Here is a 22,000-nt window from a genome sequence, read left to right on the forward strand (position 1 = left end):
ACTTGAATTACATGTGAATAGGAAGGAAGATAAAGGTGAGCCTAGGTAAAGTGTTGAATTTATGTCTATATTGCATGTTCTATGGATAATATGGGCCTCATTCATCATCTCCTAAATTAAATTACCCTTCAGGCACATGGGTGGCTCAGTTGGTTAAGGGTCTAGCTTCAGCTCAGGTCATGATCTCATAGTTTGTGGGTTCAAGCCTCGCATTGGGCTCTGTAGTAACAGCTCAGAGCCTGAAGCCTGCTTCAGATTCTGTGTCTCCCTATCTCTTCCCTTCCCTTGATCATGCTCTGTTTTTCTTGGTTTCTCAAAAATGAATAAACGTAAAAAAATAAATAAAATAAAAATACATTATCATTCTTTGAATGAATGAATGAGGGAATAAGCAAATAAATAATAAATAAGTAAATAAGTTAGTAAATAAGTAAATAAGTATATAACATAAATACAACATACTTAAATTACTCTTCTCAGTATCCTGAATGTCCACTGAAGAGCTTTTACCTTTGCAAATTATACATCATTTCCTTTATATAAGTCTTCTGAGGGAAGCTGGATTTGAGAGCTGTTAAAGTGAAATGGCAGGATGCATAATTTTTTTGTACTTTCTGTTTTTACTAAGAACATAATCCAATTGACAAGACTAAATTTATATGATGTAAATTATTCTCCAAGGGACTTAAGAAGAAATGAAATCTTTTTCAATATCAAATCAATTCACTACTAGAACTGAGGCCCTGAACTGGGAGAGATACCAGGTGTTTTTTTTGCATTTTATGTCATGACCCATTACTGACCATTAAATATAATGAAATATTTAATAAAATATATCAGAATGTCTTAGTGTACTGTTCTCCAGTTGTGTGTATGTGTATGTATTTTTATGTACTATATAGAATGTAATTTTTACTGAGAGTCATTTCATACTGGAAGAGTTTAATAGTCCAAGAACTTACTGTTAGCCAGTTGATGCCATCTATCTTTCCATAGAAAAACAAATCATTAAAATTGTTTTGTGTCCATTTTTGGTTTTCAAAATTGACCTATGTCACAAATGGTCACACAGAAATTGTTATCCTAGGTTCTAGGAATTTCTGATATAAACTTACTTAGATCATTCCGTTACATCGCAGTTTATAAAAGTTTTCTGAAGTTCAGACCATTGAGTAGTTCTGTTCAGTCTGGTACTTAGCACAGTTTCTTCTTCATTGTGTGTGTGTGTGTGTGTGTGTGTGTGTGTTTAATGAATTATGCAATTGAAAGAATATGCTTGAAATAAAAAATGTTAGTCCCTTAATTCCAGTGCATAATTCATTTCAGTTTTTTGTTGTTGTTGTTGTTGTTGTTGTTGTTGTTGTTGTTGTTTTACTGTGTAGATTTTGTTTTGTCCAATTCTAGAAATAATCTTTTAAGTATTTGGAAATGTCCTTCCACCTGTGCTTGACATTGTTGGGTGCAGTTTTGCTTTGAGTTACTGGTAACTCAAAGCAAGAGGAAAAGGTACAGATGCTCTGTTTTTCAGTTCTTAGATTGTTTAGGCAAACCTGCAAGGTAGTTCAAAAGCCTAAAGGAGATATTAAGAATTGTAAGTGTCCAGAGCACCTGGGTGGCTCAGTCAGTTGAACATCCGACTTCGGCTCAGGTCATGATGTCACAGTTCATGAGTTCAAGCCCGTATCAGACTCTGTGCTGACAGCTGGGAGCCTGGAGCCTGCTTGGGATACTGCGTCTCCCTCTTGCCCTCTGCTCCTCCCCCACTCTCAGTCTGTCTGTCTGTCTGTCTCTCTCTCTCAAACATAAATATTAAAAAAAAGAAAAAGAATTGTAAATTTCACAAAATGATGCTGAAATAACATTTTCTGAGGTTTTTTTTTTTGCCCTTAAAAAATGAAAAATTTTTTAAAAGAATTCACTTTTACTGAATAGAAAGAATTGCCTTCATTTTTAACAATATAATGAATTACCTTTCTTTTCTACTCTTTTTATTCATTTGTATAATCTTTAGAGAGTTGTTCTTTCCAGGGAACCCCAAATATTTTGTGAAATGATGAATAATTTGAATGCCCAGATGCTTTGTAGCAGGAAAGATAAGTCCTTTGAGAGGATCAGAGAAAGTGATAGATATCAAACTCCATTCATGCTTCATGGTTCCATGGCAGGAATCCAGAAGAAAGGTCACCTAGACTTCTGATTTTACTGTTCATTTTTAAGTATAATTTTCACATTAGTGGTAATCATAGTTCATTTTAATATTGAAGATGGCTTTTTAAAATTGATGAGACTACATATCTTACTCCTTTTCTGTTTCTTATTTATTTTCTTTCCTGAATGGAAGCCAATATTATAGTAGGTTAAAAACTGCAATGGAATTTGCTAGTGTAGCATCTTGCACAGTGTCATCATATGGACATAGTTTTTTAATAGTGTTTATGATTATACATAAATTATAAAATATTTAGGAAGATCATATCTGAAAAAGGTAAGATTATCAAGTAATATTATCAAGATTATATTTATATATCAAATGATAACTGATATATAAAATATTTTACTTTATAAATGATTAATCATACAGTTTTGATAGCCTCATCTACAGTTAAGTATTTGTGTTTATTAATAATACTTGATAGTACTGCTGACAAGCAGTTAAATATAATTAAAAGAACTAAAAGTTTCAACTGAAACTATATAAGCAAATAAATACAGTCCTCATTATTTGAAGATCCCATATTTGCAAATTCATTGGCTTACTAAAATTTATTGATAATCCCTTCAATATTTGGGACACTTTTGTGGTCATTCTTGGACATTTACGCATGTGCAAAGCAGCAAAAAGTTGGACTCACCGCATATGCATGGCATTCCCAGCTGAGGTCTATCAAGGTGACAGTCTGCTTTCTTGTGTCAACTTTCATACTTGAAACAAGTGTCTTTTTCATTATTAATGCCATATTAAATATGAGATGTGCCTTATGAAGAAAATATGAGAAAATATCAAGTGTGTTAGATAAGCTTTGTAGCAAAGCTTCCTTCAGGCATGAGTTCTAGCACTGTTGGCCATGGGTTCAACATTAATGAATCGCAATATATATTAAATCAAGTTTCTTTAACCAGAAACACATATAAAGAAAGGTTATGCATTGATAAATTGACAAAAATGTTGTGACTGGAGGTTGCAGGAAGGTAACCCTGCATTTTCCCTAGGAGCAATGGTTCAGTATTTGCTAATTCAGTGTCCATGGCAATTGTAGAGCGTCACTATGGTGAATAATGAGAAATGGCAATATTAAGCAGTCTGAAATTTGTTATAGTGGAAAAATATTGGAAAACAATGATTTGAACAAAAAGAATCAAATTTACTTTTAAGGGAATGCATTTCAACATAGAATTAATAGCATAATTATTGAAAAGGCATTTTTCTTTATTTCCTTTAGCTTTGAAGAGAGCATCATATGACAATCAGAGATCAAAAAGAAATAAAAGATAGTTTCCAAGTAATAGTTTGTTGCCTTATTCATACATAGAACTCAAGCCTATTATTTAAGAACATTTTTTTAACAAATCCCTGTGTAAAATATTTACTATTTATTTATGTAATCAATGTTACAGGAAATGTTGCTTTAATTTTGATGGTCGTGCACTGTTACAGGTGAAGGAGACAGCTGAGACCCCTCTAGCTCCAGCTCCCTAGTTTACATACGAGGAATGGAGGCCCAGACTCATTCTGTACTTTGCCAAGATTGAAGAACAAGCTATTGGTGGTCAGGGTGTGAACTAAAGTTTCCTGATTCAATCAAGTGTTTCTGTTCTTAGGCTGTCCAATTCTCTGAAACTCACCTGTCATACATCCTACAGTAACTGCCTAGTGGCAACCATAAATATGAAAGATTTTATTTCTTACAGTATTTTATAGAAATAAATTGATCAAATTTATTTGATATACAATTTACAACTTTTATTAACAATCCCTTTTCATTTAATAATTATAGTCACTTCGGGGAGCCTGGGTGTCTTAGTTAGTTAAGCTCCCGACTTCGGCTCAGGTCCAGATCTCACAGTTCGTGAGTTCAAGCCCCGTGTTGGGCCCTGTGCTGACAACTCAGAGCCTGGAGCCTGCTTTGGATTTTGTGTCTCCCTCTCTCTCTGCCCTCCCCCACTCATGCTCTGTCTCTCAAAAATAAACATTAAAAAAACTTTTTAAATAATAATTATAGTCACTTAATTTAATAATAATACATGACATTCATACCTAAAGGTACTATGAAATGTTTTGAGCTCTTAACGTATATTATCTCCTTTAATTGCACAACAAGCCATTGGAGGGATTCTCTTATTATCCCCATTTTACATCTGAGAAACTCAGGCATGGAGAGGTTAAGTAAGTGTCCAGGGTCCCCTGGTTAATAGGTGACAGAGTCACGGTTAGAACATAGGCATTCCGACATCAGAACTCTTGCTCTTAAATACAATAATGTTCTGATATCTATTTTTAAAGTGTTATATTTGGAGAGTAGATTTCATTCACTGAAGAGTGTATTTATTTATGTGCTCTTGTCTTTATATCTCCATTAAGATGTATATTGGGCTTTTCAATTTACTTGTATCTTCTCAGCCTACTTGCTCCCCCTCCATTTTCATCTATTCTAATATACCAGTTACTCAGAACAAAACCCTCAAAATCATACTTTATTCCTTTCCTTCTCTCATGTCCCACATGTAATCTATCAGCAGTACCTGTCAGCTCTGTTTTCAAAATATATCCAGAATCCAACCACATCTCTACCTTCAGTGCCACTGATCTTGCCTGAAACTCCATTATCTTTCTTTCACCTGGCTTTTTTACGTTAGTTTCTCTATGTTTCTGTCTTTGCTTCCTTATAGTATATTTCAGCGCACCAGTTACAGTGTTATTTTTAAGTTTATTTATTTATTCTGAGAGACAGCATGAGCAGGGGAGGGGCGGAGAGAGAGAGAGAGAGAGAGAGAGAGAGAGAGAGAGAGAGAGAGAGAAAGAGAGAGAGAGAGAAAGAGAGAGAGAGAGAAAGGATCCCAAGCAGCTTCGGCACTGTCAACACAGAGCCTGACATAGGGCTTGATCTCATGAACCGTGAGATGACGACCTGAGCAGAAATCCAGAGTCAGACGCTCAACCAACTGAACCACCCTGGAGCCCCATTACAGTGTTATTTTTAAAACAAGCAGAACACAAGGGTGCCTGGGTGGCTCAGTTGGTTGAGTGTCTGGTTTCAGCTCAGGTCATGATCTCACGATTTATGGGTTCAAGCCCTGTGTGGACTCTGTACTGACAGCTCAGAGCCTGGAGCCTGCTTGGATTCTGTCTCTCTCTCTCTCTCCCTGTCTCTCTCTCTCAGTGCTCTGTCTCTCAAAAATAAATAATTGTTAAAAAAAAAATTAAAACAAGCAGAACACATCTTCCCCTCTTCAGAAGCCTGTAGTGAATTCCTGTATAGCTCAGAGGAAAGGTCAAAGCACTTAAGGGCCTACTCCAAAGCCCTATAGGTCCCCCAGCTCCCACCAAACACAAGTATACTCACACCTCTGACCTCCTTCCCTGCTTCCCTCTCTGTTGTTCACTCTATTCCAGACACACTGTTTCTCAAACACATCAATTGTAGTCTTCTATCAGATTTTCTGAGCCATATTCATGATTTGTTCTGTTCATTCCCTTCTGGTTTCCTCTCAAAATTGAACCTAATGAAGCTTTTTCCAAATATTCTCCTTTCTCCCTTCTCTTGGTACTCATCTCCCCTTACTCTTCTCTGTTGTTTTTCAGAGCACTTACCACACGTATATATTTGCCTATTTGCTTGACATTCGTCTGTTTTGCATATCTGAACATTGACTTTGTGAGGGTCATGCACATAGTTTTATTACCTGCTTCGTTTCCTAGTACCTACAGTACTTTGCACTGAATGGGAGTTCAGTAAATATTTACTGGAAAAATAAATTCATCACTAACAACTATTTATTGAATACCTGCTCCTTGCCTTCAACATTTTATGAGTTAAAGAAGGCATATATAAATAACTAGGAGATAAATCCGATCTGGCTGCAACCTCTTGTGTCTGCTTCACTGATCACCAGACATCTGGCCAGCTAGGCAGGTGGTCCCTTCCTCATTATTCCATGTGCTTGGTTGCAGAGAAGAGAAAATTTTGCTTCTATCAAGGACATAAACAAAACTCCAGCACAAGGCAGGGTTTGGTAAGCATTATTGTAACTAAGAGGATGTTAATTTCTTTTGTATAAAGTTGAAAGGCAGCCTTCCTGGCAATCCTTAGGATGTCTATGTTTTGATTATAAGTTACCACATGTCCAAAGTTTAACTTTCTGTTTATTTTTATAATTATGGAAATGTGGACTTATCAAATCACCACAAGTTGGTTTAGGAGACCAACTTAGCCTATACCAATCCACTGATATTCTAATACCAGAATCCATTAATTCCTTAAAAAGCGTATACCCAGTTTCCTCTGTATGCCAGAATATACTAGTTGTGGGGAATGCAGAGACCAGAAACATAGCACCAAATTTCATGGGGAACTGCCTTGTCGAACGCACATTGTGTTGTCTCATTTGTATGAGAGTTCACATGGAGAAGAGTTCTCATGGGAAGGTACATGAAGAACAGAACATTGTTTAATTATATAAAATCAAGGCAAAAAAAATGAGACCAACTTTACCATGAAGTGAGCAGGAATGTTCATTTTAACTGACTAAAGCACTTAAGGACAACAGCAGTTCTTTTTTTTTTTTCTTTTTTTTTCAACCATTTTACAAAAATATTATATCAAGCCTGTTACAAGGCTGTTAAAAAGATACAATTTTGTTTTTGTTTTGCATCAGTTATTTTCAAGCCATGTTGAAAGGTCTGAATACAAACTTGATATAATTTCTGATTTTCCTTACCTGATTATGTATGAAAAAAATCTTAGAATATGTTACTTCAAAAATGACTAAACTTATTCAAGTTTGATTATGTTTTAGATTTTTATTTCAGTGGGTAATTTTCACTTTGCCTTTTCTTTAAATTTTCCTGAAGTGAAGCTCAAAGAACTACAGAAAATAAAGGATGGGGAGTCCATGTTGAACCCATGAACCAAGGGCAGCTGGCATTGGAGCTTAAGGAATAGATAGAATTTCCATCTTAGAGACTGGAGTAGCTAACATTCTAGGAGTGGAAGCTCTTGGGTCTCAAAGGTCAAAAAGGGTAGGTCCCTTAGGGAAGAGCAAGAAACCTTGCTTGTCTAGAGTATAAAGTACAAACAACAGATGATCAGTTAAATACCTCTGGGCCAAACAAAGCTCCTATGTTGTTATGTGTGTATTTAATAAACAATGAGAAGCTCACTGAGGACAAGTGATAGCAATGGGGTCAAAGAAAAAAGGCTGAAAACAATCCAAGTGTCCTTCTGGAGGGGAATGGTTAAGTAGATTGTGGTGATCATATAATGTGATACTATACACCTATTAAGGCATTCTATATTATCTAAAATATCAGAGATTTACTTAACTAATTAATGAGGGAACTAGCAGAATGTCAATGCCAGAGTGACAGAAATATTTATAGTCACAGAATTCTGGAATGTCATTGCTATGGTACTAAACTGATTATTGCCCTATAGGCAATAAAACTATAACCTTTTGAGAATCCATTTATATTTCTATAACAGAACATTCATTTGCATTGCTATCAGACAAGAGTCATTTGCACTGTCATCTGTACAAGTGAAATAGCCTAATCTACAGATTGGCAAACTTTGTATGGCAGTTAATATTTTAGGTTTGTGGGCCATATAAGGTCTTTGGCCTGTATCATACGTTTTTGTTTTCTCAGTCCCTTAAAAATGTAAAGAAAAAAAACAAAACAAAACAAAACCAAAACCCCAAAGCCAAAAATAGATAATGGGCTGTACAAAAACAGACTGCTGCTACCCTGATTTGGCCGGTGGAACACAGTTTACACATTCTTGCTTAGAACGTAATCAATAGTAAATACTAAAACAGAATAAAGATACTATCTTAGAGAATTGGGTGATCCTTGGGTGAGCCAGTTAGATAGTGTTCCATTATGATAGTCACGAGACATGTATTCATCCTTTTGCCCGTTTGCAGGTTTGTGGTATATATGCATTGTTTTAATCGAGGTGTCTGATACTATGAAAGTGTTTTCTGGGGACATAGGAATCCAGTCACCTGAGGAGATCAGTGAAGCAGGAAGACAATGCTAGTCAAAGGATCACACAATCAAAATGTATCATTGCAGGTGTGTCCAGTGCTATGAAAGAGAGATGGGAGGCGCTATTGAGTGTTTGTTTGGGTGGCCAGAGGAGACTTTCCTGACAAAGTGATGCTTAAAATAAATTCTGAAGGATAGCTAGGGGTTAAGTTGGAGAGTAGGAAAGAGATGGCCAAGCAAAGAATTAACAGTGGAGATGTGGCTTGTTACATGAGGGAAAGGAGTATCTGAGTCTGGAAAGGACCTCTGTGGCTGGAAGGAACTGGAGGGGCAAGCATAAAGACAGTTGAAGGGGTAGAGCCTGGTGGGTGGGGTGACCACACTAATCTCTTTTCCAAGGGCTGTCCTGATTGGTGTAAAAATTAATCACCTTCTTTTACTCTCAAAATGTCCCGGTGTAGATGATAAATGATATGATAAATCAGAAGGAAGACACCGAGGAATTTTAAGGCTCACAAGTGTAATATAATCATATTCACATTTTGGAATGATTGCTGCCTTGTGGATGATGTGGCTAGCTCACAGGGGATGCTAAATTGCTATTTACTGGGAAATTTATCTTTCAGGTTAAACACCTCGTTAAATTTTCTCAGCAAGTCAATCCAGGAAAAAAGGAAAATCAGGTGGATCTATTGTGTGATGAAACCAAGTAGTCAGTAAATAAAGACTGTTGATTTAGTAGCCACTCATAGGTGATGCTGTTTTGGAGTGCCTTTAGTTATCATTGATGCCTTGTTTAGATTTGTTGGCCACCTCGTCCGTGTTGTCTTCCTGTGTTCCCATAGGGGTGCATAATGAGAAGAGACTGTAAAATAAAACTATCGGGGTGTGCTTTTATAAAGCTGTGAATCTGATAATCAAGACTATGAAATCACAAAGTTAGCAAGGGGATTTTGTCCCAAAGACTGGTGATACCGGTGTGAGGTCTGGTGTCACCACTGACTTGATCATAGCTATGGCCCCAGCATGTGGCATTCAAATAAACTGGCTGGGAGGCTGAAAGAATGAACTCCCCACCTCTAATAAGAACTTTGTTTCTTAAAAATATTAGGTGCAACCTTCAAAAAGTTCTTAGACATTTATGCTACAAGCTTAGAATCTCTAAATGAAGACTGTAGTCAGGATTATAGAAGTAAAAATACTTACCAACTACATCTGAAATGTATTTCCTGTTAATGTTTTTTTGTTCAGCATTAAAGAACAGTTTGACATAAATTTTGCTTAGGAGTAGAGATGGCAAAACCAGTTTCCATTAAAAATAAAATTATCATGTAGTTTTTATTAAGAACAAATTAAAAATGTGTCTTTTTTTTTCCTATCTGGAAAATAACCAAGAAGGAAAAATTAAAACTGAATTTGAATATATTAAAATCATTATGATATGAATGAATAAAATCAGATTATTCCGTAATTTAGATGCTAAGATACAGGACATATGCATAAACATTTAAAACCACAGCAGCACTTGGGGCGCCTGGGTGGCGCAGTCGGTTAAGCGTCCGACTTCAACCAGGTCACGATCTCACGGTCCGTGAGTTCGAGCCCCGCGTCAGGCTCTGGGCTGATGGCTCAGAGCCTGGAGCCTGTTTCCGATTCTGTGTCTCCCTCTCTCTCTGCCCCTCCCCCATTCATGCTCTGTCTCTCTCTGTCCCAAAAATAAATAAACGTTGAAAAAAAAAAAAGTTTAAAAAAAAAAACAAAAACACAGCAGCACTTTAATAAGATTAGAAATCCCCAAGGAAGATGATAGAAAATGACAGAAACTCATACTCCTTAAATGTGATCTTTAAAAATTAATATTTATGGGTGCCTGGGTGGCTCAGTTAAGTGTCCGACTTGGGCTCAGGTCATGATCTCACGGTTTGTGGGTTAGAGCCCTGCATTGGTCTCTGTGCTGACAGCTCAGATCCTGGAGCCTGCTTCAGATTCTGTGTCTCCCTTTCTCTCTGCCCTTCCCTTTCTTATAGTCTCTCTCTCTCCCTCTCTCTCTCAAAAATAAATAAACATTAAAAAAATTTAAAAAATATTTAAATACATGTCTCTCCTAAAAAAAGAAAAAAATAAATATGAAAATTGATCAAAGAAAGAATCTTTAACAATTTGATGAACTATTTGGTTAATATCTAGACTGTGAGAATATTGCCAACTTTTCATACCTTTTATTAGTTTTTTCAGTTTAATCATACAATAATAAAACTGATGCCATAATATTTGCAAAATGGCCTCTGTTCTCCCAGTCATCTCTGAATGTTCATTTCTGCTTCTTGTGCTGACTGCAATCTGGCTTTCTCTTGAGTTGGCTGTTTTCTCTTTCCTCTACATGCTGCTGCACCTGGGGGTGGATAGGTGTTTTCTTGCTCTTCACTGCTTTTGTAAAACCACTGTTAACACCTCTTCCCTCAATATCCCCCACCTCCATCCTTCCACCACCCTACCTTTGAAACATTTTCTCAGATTATGACATCCTACGCTTTCTAGTGTAGCCATTTCCTGCCATTCTTTTGGTACCCGCCCCTCTTTGTTGTGTTGTGTAGGAGCTGATTGACGATGTTCTCTCCTTCCCCACTTGTAATCCTCAGTCTTGGTGGGTGTATATTTAGCTACACAGATTATTTGTGCCACACCCAGGCCTTGTACAAGGGATTCTCTCCCTTTCAGTGATTTTTTCTTCTACTCTAGGGGTCAGCAAACTTTTTTTATAAAGGGCCAAATAGTAAATATCTTCAGTTTCCTGGGTATATGGTCTTCGTTGCAATTGTTCAATACTGTAGTTGTAGCTTGAAGGCAGCCATCAATTTTAATACGTAAACAAATGGACGACGAGGCTGTGCTCCAGTTAAACTCTATTTACAAAAAGGTGAAAAACTGAGTAGCGGTTTGAAGGAGATGAGGTAGTGAGCCATATCTGGGGGAAAAGGGTTCCAGGGAGAGGAAACAGCAAGTGCAAAGTCGAGGCAAGAGTTTGCCAGGAGTTCTCCCAAAGCAGCAAGGAGGCCATTGTGGTTGGAGAGCAGTAAACTAGAGGAGGAATGGTGGTGGGAGAGGCCAAGGAGATGATGGGGGGAGGGGGGTGGGTTTTGAAGGATCTTATACACCACAGGTGGGATTTTTGCTTTTAGTCAGAGGCACTTGGAGAGCCATTGGAGGTTCTGAGCAGAGGGACAAATAATCAGCCTTCAGTTTTAACAGGATTGTTCTGGCTGCTGTTGTAAGGACAGTGAGGGGACAGGATAGAAACAAATTTTTTTTCCGTATATATTTTGAAGAATTTGCTTAAGAATTACGCTGAGTTTTTTTTTTTTTTATCCTGAGCAACTAGAAAGATATGGAAGACACTGGGTAAAGCAGGCTTTAGAGGGAAGATCGTAAATTCTTTGGGCTTGTTTAGTTAGAGATGTCTTTGAGGCAGACAAATGCCCCCATATTTGGGATGTCTGACATTTGTTATAACTTCCATGATTTCGTAGTAAGGAAAAATGAATCTTTAGTTAAAAAAAAAATCATTGATCTAGGTAAACTAACTGTTCCATTGAATGCTTATGCAAAAATATGTTACCAGGTACCTGAGACTGACTGGTACTGACTGGTGTTAACAGTGCCTATGGCTATATTTATTAATATCCTTTATTGTTCCAATGGTATCAAATTTGTGAATAAATTCATATATAACTTTCATGTTTTTCTTCAGTTTTATGAGCCTAAGATCACGGTATTTTTTTTTTACATTTATGTATATTATACACAGGAAATAAGCTGATCTTTTTAAGTAATTTCAGCATAAAAATAGTTAATTGAAAACCAAATAGTAATTGGTAGATGAGAGCATTTGGGCTTGTATGTCTTCAGGGAAAATTTGTTGCAAGTGTGAAGATAATATGGTAGTAAGCCACAAAGAGAGGATGATCTAATATGTTTTTCCATTCACTCTCTGCTCCAAGGGCTATTGTCAGAAAAGCAGTTTATCTGCTCTGTAAATTTTTCAGAGATTTATTAAAAATTTGGCAAGATAAGTGTTTTAAGCTTTCTCTCCAGTTACTCATTAAGAGCAAATCCAAAAAAAAAAATGAAGTGTGTTTAAACTTAAATTTGTTTGAAGAGGAAAAAGTCTTACATTTAGGGGATTGTATTCAACCTTGTATTGGTAATCATTATATTATTTATTTCGTGTATAATCATGCAGAAATGTTGAAATGTAAAAACTTAAAGTTGGAAAGAACCTTAGAGGATTCTCTTAAAGGATCATGTAACCCGTGCTTATCAAGCCTTTTTCCTGTGATCTACAGTTATGTGGTTACATCATGACCCAGTGTACAATATATATGTATAAAAGTCAAGCAAGTTGCACAAAGCTATACTTACCTTAAATGTGAAATGCACTTCAATATATATATTTTTTAAATGCTTCCTTGATGTGCACTTTGAAGAAAAGATGCTTATCTTGTCTGTTCTTTGGCATGATGCAGCCTCCTTCCTGTGTGATAGCCTTAGTTTACCATAAATCACATAGCCTTTGTTTAATCTTAAAGTGTAGCTAGGTACTGTATTACTTTAAGACATTTCATGTGTTTGTGTCTTGCTGTCAAATAGGGAGCCAACTGAGCAGCCTGGTGTGAAATTATCAATCGGGCTTCTCTTTTTGACGCAGATTGCAGGAGGCAGAGTGACTTGAACCTGCACTGGCTTCTAGAATCAGCAAGATAGGAGTGCTATTCAGGTACTTAGGGCTGAGGAATTACCAATGGCCATTTTTTGTCTTCTTAACATGACAGTCTTACACATTTAATACATAGTAGATAGGTGTGTACAGTTTGAATAAATTTAACAAAAAAATGGTATTGGTCCAACACTGTTAGGTCCTCAAGTGCACCATCTTAAGATTTTTATGACATTCAAGTTATGATGACAGCAGCTTCTCTTCCTTTTTAAATATTCCTAATACTTAAGAATATCAATGAGTGATCACTGATTAGCTTTATATAAGCATGAGAAGGTGGAATAACTAAAGGATAAAACCAGGAAAAAGATAATGAAGAAAGCTGGAATCACTTATTGAAATACATAAATAATATTCATGCATAATTGAAAGAGGAAAGAGTTTTTTTAAACAAAGGAATCTTGAAATAAATACTAACTTTTCTGAGAAATGAAATCACTTTTCCAAAAAACAAATTATAATAAGTAAAATGGAATCATGCAATTAAAATATGCAACAAGATAATCTTGAAATGTTTTTTAAAGAAAATTCTAGATATTACTAGGCTTAATAATAAACCTATAATTTAATTTCTCCTCACATATACAATTTTATTAAAAGGGAGAAGTAAAGTGTATTACATGAATGATCCATTTACTTTTCTATTTGATTAACCATCTCTGAAATTCTGTTTAACCCTTTATGGCTTTTTTAAGCAAAAGGATTGCTTGCTCTCTCATGTTGTTCATGGTGTCATGTGATTGCTGTAGCAGGTAGCCTTATAATTAGCAACCACTGGTCATGTCTCCTCACTTTCTTTCATCTTCCAAGGTTGAAATTTTCCTGAGTAATAGATACTTTGACCAGCCAGAAAGTCTTTTGGATAATCTGAGTTTATGACTAGCTCTGGCCTAGTAGAAAATCTCCTGGTTTGTTCTAGTCAGCCCTAAATATTACTAACCTGATCTTATAGAAACTGAAGTTAATCTATACTTTTTTTTTTAATCTGGAACCAGGAAATGGGGTGAGAATTTGGGAATAAGGAAGGAGATTATGGTCGACAGAGCTGATATGATATGTTTGACTTTCAGCACTGATCTTTGAATCCAATGACTTTTTGTGTGTACTATTAAAATAATTTTAAAATTAATATGGATGACATTCTCCACTGAGTTTTCATGTAGTAATTTTGATTTTTAAAATAGTTTCTTTTTCTTAAGTATAAGCACTGAATTGCCTTTTCCTTTTTAAGTTTATTTATTTATTTTGAGAGAGACAGAGACAGCCCAAGTGGGGGAGGGGCAGAGAGAGAAAAAGAGAGAGAGAGAGAGAGAGAGAGAGAGAATCCTAAGCAGTCTCCACACCATCAGTGCAGAGCCTGACATGGGGCTTGAACTCACAAAACCGTGAGATCATGACCTTAGTGGAAACTAAGAGTCAGACACTTAGCTGGCTAAGCCACCTGGGTGTTCCAGCACTGAATTGGTTTTAAACATAGGTTAGTTGAGTTTAAAAACATTTTCTTCTCATGACAAGAAAATATTTGAAATTTTATTAAAACAGTTTTTGGACTTCTGATGTTTTAACATTTGAGTACTAAATAGTGGTTCATGTGGCATTTATTAATGGGGTATATTGGTAAGTATTTATCAAAAATGCATATCCTTAATGCAATTTCAGGAATTTGTGTTCAAATATCTAAAATTAGGACAGACCGTGGTTTCGGTGCCTGTGCAGTTTTATTTATTTGCCTAAGCCAGCTAAGTCAAATTCCTACTTTTTATGTGTAAATTTAAAAAGTGTCATATTAAGACAAAAAAGAACATCAAAGTATATGTGCTACAAGTCTCTTGACTGCCTATCTTTTTACTCAAAATAAAATGAACAGTGTGCACAAATCCGTATCTCAAAGAAGCAGAGTGCATATATTTTTCAAATATACAAACATAAATTAATATATTTTAAATGGTATTGTTTTATCCACTGTATTATTTGTGTTATAGGAAATAGAAATTAGGAAAACATGCACATGCAGATTTGCCTTCAGGTTTTTAGAAATGTTACTTTGATTTTGAATTTGGTTTTCAGTGCTTTTATGTCTGTTTGAAAACTTTTCTCTCTAGAAATGATCAGCCTTGTCACAAAAGAGCCATTAGTAATGGTTGAGCTCAATGGGTCTCTAGAATAGTGCCATTTGAAAGTTGTAATGTTTGAGATGTGTGCGTGTGTGTGTGTGTGTATGTGTATGTATTTTTTTTTTTCATTAACAAATGAACTCAATGTTGGCATCCCTCTTCTGAGAAAGTTATGGCACATTGTTTGGCCATAACTTGATAGTGCTTGCTCTAGCTCTGAAATATAATTAATTGCTGATGGGAATATAAAAAGTATCTGACTTACAAGCTGCCATTTTTTCATCCCAGTATGTGAACCAAATTCAGCTACCTCAATCCTTGTAACATAGTAAAGTTAAAAATACAAAATCTACTTCATTCATAACCAGGACTATTGCTCAGAGCTGAGAAATAGTGATTATGAAAATGCAATGCATCTGTTCTGCACCAGAATTATTTTATTAGTATTATGATAACATTGACAACATTGCCCTGTCATGTTTAGTTTTAGAGATTTCTAATAACTCATATTTTGATGAAAAGTATTCTTTTTTTTTTTTGCTAAAAAAATTTGCAATTCTTTGAGGACAATGGGCCAATCACAAATTTCAGATTGTCTTTCCTTTTTATTTATCTGTTGTTGGCTAACAACTCCCATTCCCAACTTAATGGCTTAAAATAACATCAATTTATTATTTCTCCTGACTTTGTGGACTGACTGGATTCAGTTGGATAGTAGCTCTACTCCACTTGGTATAACTGAGGTCACAATTGCAATTGCCTTCACCAATGAGCTCTGCTAGTGATGGGCTGTCAATATGGCCTTTTATTCTCCAGGGTTTCTCTCCCTGTGACTTCTTGTCTAAGTCTGTATCAAACTTCCTTTTAGCATAACATGTGGTTTCCAAGAGGACAAACTCCAATGTGCAACAGTTTATGAAATCTCTTGTTTGTATCACACATGCTAATCACACAAAGCAAGTCACAGGGCCAAATTCAGAGTCAGTGTGGGAGAGAACTGCACAAGGACATGAGTACTGATAGACATGGCCAATTGGGAGCCACCAATGTAATAGGCTGTCACATCTCCATAATAAATTCTAGTAGAGAACAGCAAGCAGTGAGTATGGTTGAATGGAAGAGTAATAAGCAGTATAATTTGAACTAAATGATAAGTTGTATAAATAACTTCACAAAATTATAATTACCACCCTTGATTGTATTTGGAGGATGCTTTTAGGAAATGAAAAGGGAAGGAAGTATACTAAAATTGGAACATGTAACTTTGTATCCTATTAGTCTTTTTTGAAAGATAATAAATCACCGTGAAAGAATATGTTCACTTTTTGACAGAGTGTTCTTAATATGTGTCCTGAAAATAGATAAGATGTACCTAATAAGCAATTGTGACATGGCTTCTATTTAGAGTTTAATTCTCCCAGTCTTTCCCTTTTCTCCCTTTCACACTCATTTTCACTTCCTAACATGCACATACACACACGTCTGCCTTTTCCTAGGTTATCATAATTATATAGGAATTTTAGATTCTTTAACTATTTAGGATTTTCAGTACATTAAATGTCCTATCAGGTAAAATAACTGAGTCACTTGGAAATTCTAACATTCCTAATTGGAAGAGGAGAATTAACAATTTTCTAGGGATTTAGGGACTACATAAAGAAATACAGCATCACATTTTAAACTTCCTAAACTCAAAATATTTTTCTCTTTTTGGGGAGCCTGTGTGGCTCAGTCAGTTAAGCATCTGACTCTTGATTTCAGCTCAGGTCATGATCTCATGGTTCGTGGGACTGAGCCCTGAAGGGCTGCAAGCTGACAGTGTAGAGCCTGCTTGGGATTCTCTCCCTCCCTCTCTCTACCCCTCCCTGATCACACACACACTCTCTCAAAATAAATGAATAAACATTTAAAATATATTTTTTCTCTTTTTGTGTAAATAGGGTTTTTTTTAGCACTGCTTTTCTTTCTCTAATGACCATAACTATTTTTTTCCTGTCTACTTCTTTTTTAAATATTATTTTATCCTGACAAACCAATTAATACTTTTTGATGTATTTGGAGCAGGGGGTAGCTTGTTGACAAATGTATTTTAGAGGGTCCATATAGTATTCTGAGCAAGAACCAGATCTTTGGAATCCTCCAGCTCTGGATTATGGTCATAGCCTAGCCAGTTACTAGCTGTTAAGCCTTAGAAGTTTCCTTCACCTCTCTAAGCCTGTGCACGTTCATCTGTAAAAGGTGATGGGAAAGGTTGTATATATTAACTAACTCTTGGAAAAAGTATTTGCACTGTGTTGACACAGCGCTGTAGTTATTTTATACCTTTTAATCCCTTAAATGAGAAGAAGTATTAAATAGGAAACTTCCTTCACATTTACATAAAATTAGTTTCTCTGATAATTATAAGGTCCTATTTAGTTCTATTTGGCCCCTTTGTATAAGTAGTACTTAGCTAGAAACTGCAGTGAAATCATGCAAGAATATAGGACAGGAAGAGAAAGCAGTGATCCCATGGTAATTTGAATGCAAACTACCAAATTGATAATATATGAGGAAGAGAAAGGAAAAAGCCATGGGTCAAATGCATCTTGGAAACGTTTTAGCCTCGGAAACCCCTTTGCTCCCCCTGTAAGTCTCATACTTAATGCTCCAGAATTTAACATTTTATTCCGGATAAAAACGGTTACACTTTTTCCATTTTTGAAAACTCGTTCATTCATGACTTGATTTTCTTTGAGGAAACTTCAGAAAAGAATGACTACCAGAGGTATTATAAGCTGTGTTCTCAAATGCTTTTCTCATTATCCTCTTTAACATTTTTTTCTGGAAGCACCTTAGTGACGAGTGTGATAAGGTTAACTGTGTGTGCTGTATGAACTGCTTATGTTGATAACGGAGGGCAGTCATAGCAGAAACACAGCACAGCATGTTCCACCATGGAGCAGCCACCGTGCTCTCAAGGCCAGCCATGCTGCCAATCTTGGGTTAGCATCTGTGGTGAACAGTGCACCCTGTATTTTCTTCAGCATATAAATGAATTGACAGTCATTTATAGAGAATAAGTTTTTGTGAAAGTAAACACAATTTTCAACCCTTGACAAACTGTTAAAAAAGAGGAAATGGATGGAAGATGGATAATTTTGACAGACAGAAAAGGCTCGAAGAGAAAAAGATAATATCTGTGGGTGTGTAAGACACTGTCTTCAGACAATAGAAACATCCACTCTGAGAATAATAAATAAAGAGTTAAAAGTTTCAAAAGGAAACCAACCCGTCCTCAGAGTAATTGTAAACATGTGGAATGCATCTGTGTGAAGATGAAATTACATAATTTGTTAATAAAATGAAATGAAAATTGTGGGCATTTCATTTAGTTTTGTTTTTTAGTTATTTTAAAGAGAGTGGAAGGAAATAGGGAGGTCATAAGGAAGGAATGAGGGAAGAAAGTAATTTGTATATATATTTATTCCAAGTAAAGATGATGCTAGTTGTCTTCTGCTTTATCAATAACATCACTCATTCATAATGAATCTCACCTGGTCAAATGACTGGGTAGAAATAATGGAGATTATTTTGGAATTGTGTAATACAAAAGTAGTGAACTGGTGTCAAATGATTTGTCCTTAAGCATTATTATGTGCTTACTGGCTAAATGCTTTTGTGAAACTGATTTTCACCAAAAAATATATGTTTAATCATTAGGCTTGCATCTGAGCAACTCTTGACTTGTTCAAAAAATAATTTATTTCTAAATGATGATTATTTCCAAGTATTAATAAGGTAGTGATAATGATACTAAGAAAATTTTATTCCAGATAGAACTAGAAAGTAATACTGTTTCTCCAGTTGTACCTGAAATTTCCACTTCTGTTTAGCGCCACCACTCTTTGGTCTGAAAATCTGAGTTGCTCATTTCCACTTGAAGTTTTTATTTTGAGACAGTGGAAGAAAGAAGTAATCATTTCTTTCTCACATTGTGATTTTTTCTTTTCATTTTAACTTTGATAGCATGGAAATCCATCTTCTTTTTGCAGAATAGCTTAAGTAGACATACCATTCTTTGAGCTTATTTAAATACAGGTTGTATTACAGTTGCTCAGTGAGGTATCCGTGAGACTGTCATTTGAGAAAGCCACTGAATTATCACTTATGACCTGACTTCCCTTAGTATGCTGAATGACTATGAACAGAAGACACATCATTGAGCCTAAATTTTGATTTTCTTTGGAAGTATAAGTTTAAACAAAGGTTGTAGGCATCTTTGATATTGGTAAACTGCAGAATACCCTTCACACAATTATAGTTATGGGAGAATTGTTTGGTATCAATAGTTTTATTTTAGGTATATTGGGCTTTGGTGAAAGTTTCTGTCCAAGAACTTGGAAGAATGCCTAGCATATATATAGTAAGTGCTCAGAGCAGTTTTATGAAAGACCATCTACTATGTGCCAGATTTCTGTGAGGGATTCAAAAAACCCTATGAAATAAGATACCTGTATGGTAGTATTGATGAGAAAGAAATTCTGTGTAGTGGAACAAAAGTTTTCTCTACCTTGGAAAATTTTCTGAAGACAGATTCAGGAAAGATTTTTTTTTAATTTTTTAAAAATTTATATTTAGTTTTGAGAGACAGAGAGAGACAGAGCACAAGTGGAGAAGGGGCAGAGAGAGAAGGAGACACAGAATCGGAAGCAGACTCCAGGCTCTAAGCTGTCAGCACTGAGCCTGAAGCGGGGCTTGGACTCACGAACTGTGAGATCATGACCTGAGCCGAAGTCAGACGCTCAACCGACTGAGCCACCCAGGCGCCCCTCAGAAAAGATTTTAATTGCGGGTCAGAGATGATATCTGAAGGGGATGGATTTGGATTGTAAACAAAGGAAATTATGTTGAGTCTATGAGCTTGGGAATTTCATGGTACTGCAGATTCCCTCTGTGGATCATTGTAGTTTGTGGGACAATCTAAATGTTCTTTGGAATCCACATTTTCTATGTGGTGGCCATCATTTCATAGGGAACATAGTAAAGACAGGTTCTGGTAGATATCATTACCCTTTTGTGGTAACTTTTCAAAAGCAGTATGTCCTACAGGTTTTGTGGGTTTGTTTGTTTGGTTTGGTTTGGGTTGGGTTTTTGTGTGTGTGTGTGTGTGTGTGTGTGTGTGTGTGTGTGTGTGTGTGTTTTGCTTTTTCTGCCCTCTTTCTCCCAGTGAAGGTCAGGCCACCCCAAGTTATTTTGATAAATAGGAAGAGTTTGCTATCTGTGGGAATGAGTTGGGGGAGGAAGGGGACTTATGCAAAAATAAACAGAAAAAGCAGTATGTAAGTTCTACATGTGTAGGTAGTTTACTTTAGAGTTACAGTAGGTAATGAGTGCTTCCAGTTCAGAAGAGCAAGCATTTGTTTTGGCTACTTATCAGTGTAAGTCTAGCTCATTGGAAAATTTTAAAAAGTGTGAATTTGAGGAGCTGATAGATTATTTTATTAGAATTCCTACCTATATATTTTTGGCTGATGACTTGCTAAATGGATTTTGGTCACTTGAGTTTAGAAGTACCATAATAAAAACTCTTTTGACAGGTTGGCTAGGAATTGCTATGTAGACACTCCCCCCATCTCCACCCCACTTCAAATAGGGATGAGGAGAGCAGACACAAGGAGACCACTTGCTAGACTCTTAAAATGATCCCTCTTTCTGCCTATTGTATTGATCAAGGCATGAGTTGTTGAAGACCTGGACTAGGGAAATAGCAAAGAGAATGACAAGGAAGAGACTCTAAGTGGGAGAATTGGTAGAACCTGGTCACTTTGAATAGATAGGTATATATTATAGCAATTATTAATATTTATTATTCACTGAGTAATATGTAGATTGTTTTACTATTATTGTCTCATTTAACTTTCTCAACCATTTTATAAAGTATAGGTACTATTATCATTATAAGTGGATTAATTTGATTAAACTCACATAGTTAATAATTGTCAGAATTAGAACTTAAAACTTGGGTTTGTCTGAACCCAAGCCCTGTTGTAAAGGATATTCACTTATCAGAGCTTAGAAGAAAGAGTGTTGCCAACATTTTTAGTTAGGAGACAAATGCCCATTAGAAGTCTAATTTAATGTTCATCATCATTATACATATAACATGAACTTTTTTCTCTTTTTTAAAAATTATTTCTTTATTTATATTTTTAGTGCGACTTCATGACAGCATATCAGAAGAGGGCTTCCATTATTTGGTGTTTGATTTGTAAGTACAACACACTTTGTGTTCATTTATTTTTGCTATTTGAAAACCACTTTTAATTAAATATTTTTTTTCTAATTTATAGTCTAAATTAATGACTGTGTAGTTTTTTTAGGTGTTCTTCAAATAACATTCACTCTAATTCTTTTGAAAAAATGTGACTGTTCAGGAGTGTTTATTTAAAACTTAAGTTAATCTAAATAGGTGAAACAGTTATGAGTCTATTGTTTGGATTGTTCACAGTGATATTATAAGCAGTTATCAGTTTCATCTTTGGGCATACAAAGGACTGATGTGAGCTAATTTTCCATTGAATATTTTGGACTATGTATACCCACTTTATTGTCTTATGTAGAAAGAACCATAGGTAACCTCATACTCAGTAATGAAACACTGAGGACTTTTTTCTGTAAGATCAGGAACAAGATAAGGATGTCCACCTCACCAGTTTTATTCAACATAATCTGGAAGTTCTAACCACAGTAATCAGACAAGAAAAAGAAATAATAGGCATCCATATTGGTAAAGAAGAAGTAAAACTTTCACTATTTATAGATGACATGATAGCATACATAGAAAACCCTAAAGACTCCACCAAAAAACTATTAGAAGTAATAAGAAGTCAAGATGCAGAATACAAAATTAATATGCAGAAACCA

The 22,000-nt window shown here is 35.7% G+C and overlaps 1 protein-coding gene across 21 annotated transcripts in view; it reads left to right on the forward strand.

Annotated features, from left to right (window-relative positions):
- CAMK2D (calcium/calmodulin dependent protein kinase II delta) overlaps nucleotides 1-22,000 on the forward strand; it is a 316,290-nt gene that overhangs the window by 138,517 nt on the left and 155,773 nt on the right. For all 21 annotated transcript variants that reach the window (XM_043569767.1, XM_043569809.1, XM_043569848.1 and 18 more), the window contains exon 4: nucleotides 21,290-21,344. In XM_043569767.1, the coding sequence (XP_043425702.1) occupies nucleotides 21,290-21,344 (55 nt within the window). The remainder of the gene's footprint in view (nucleotides 1-21,289; nucleotides 21,345-22,000) is intronic.

The sequence above is a fragment of the Prionailurus bengalensis genome, chromosome B1 (assembly GCF_016509475.1).
Source record: "Prionailurus bengalensis isolate Pbe53 chromosome B1, Fcat_Pben_1.1_paternal_pri, whole genome shotgun sequence".
In the NCBI taxonomy this organism is placed as follows: domain Eukaryota; kingdom Metazoa; phylum Chordata; class Mammalia; order Carnivora; family Felidae; genus Prionailurus; species Prionailurus bengalensis.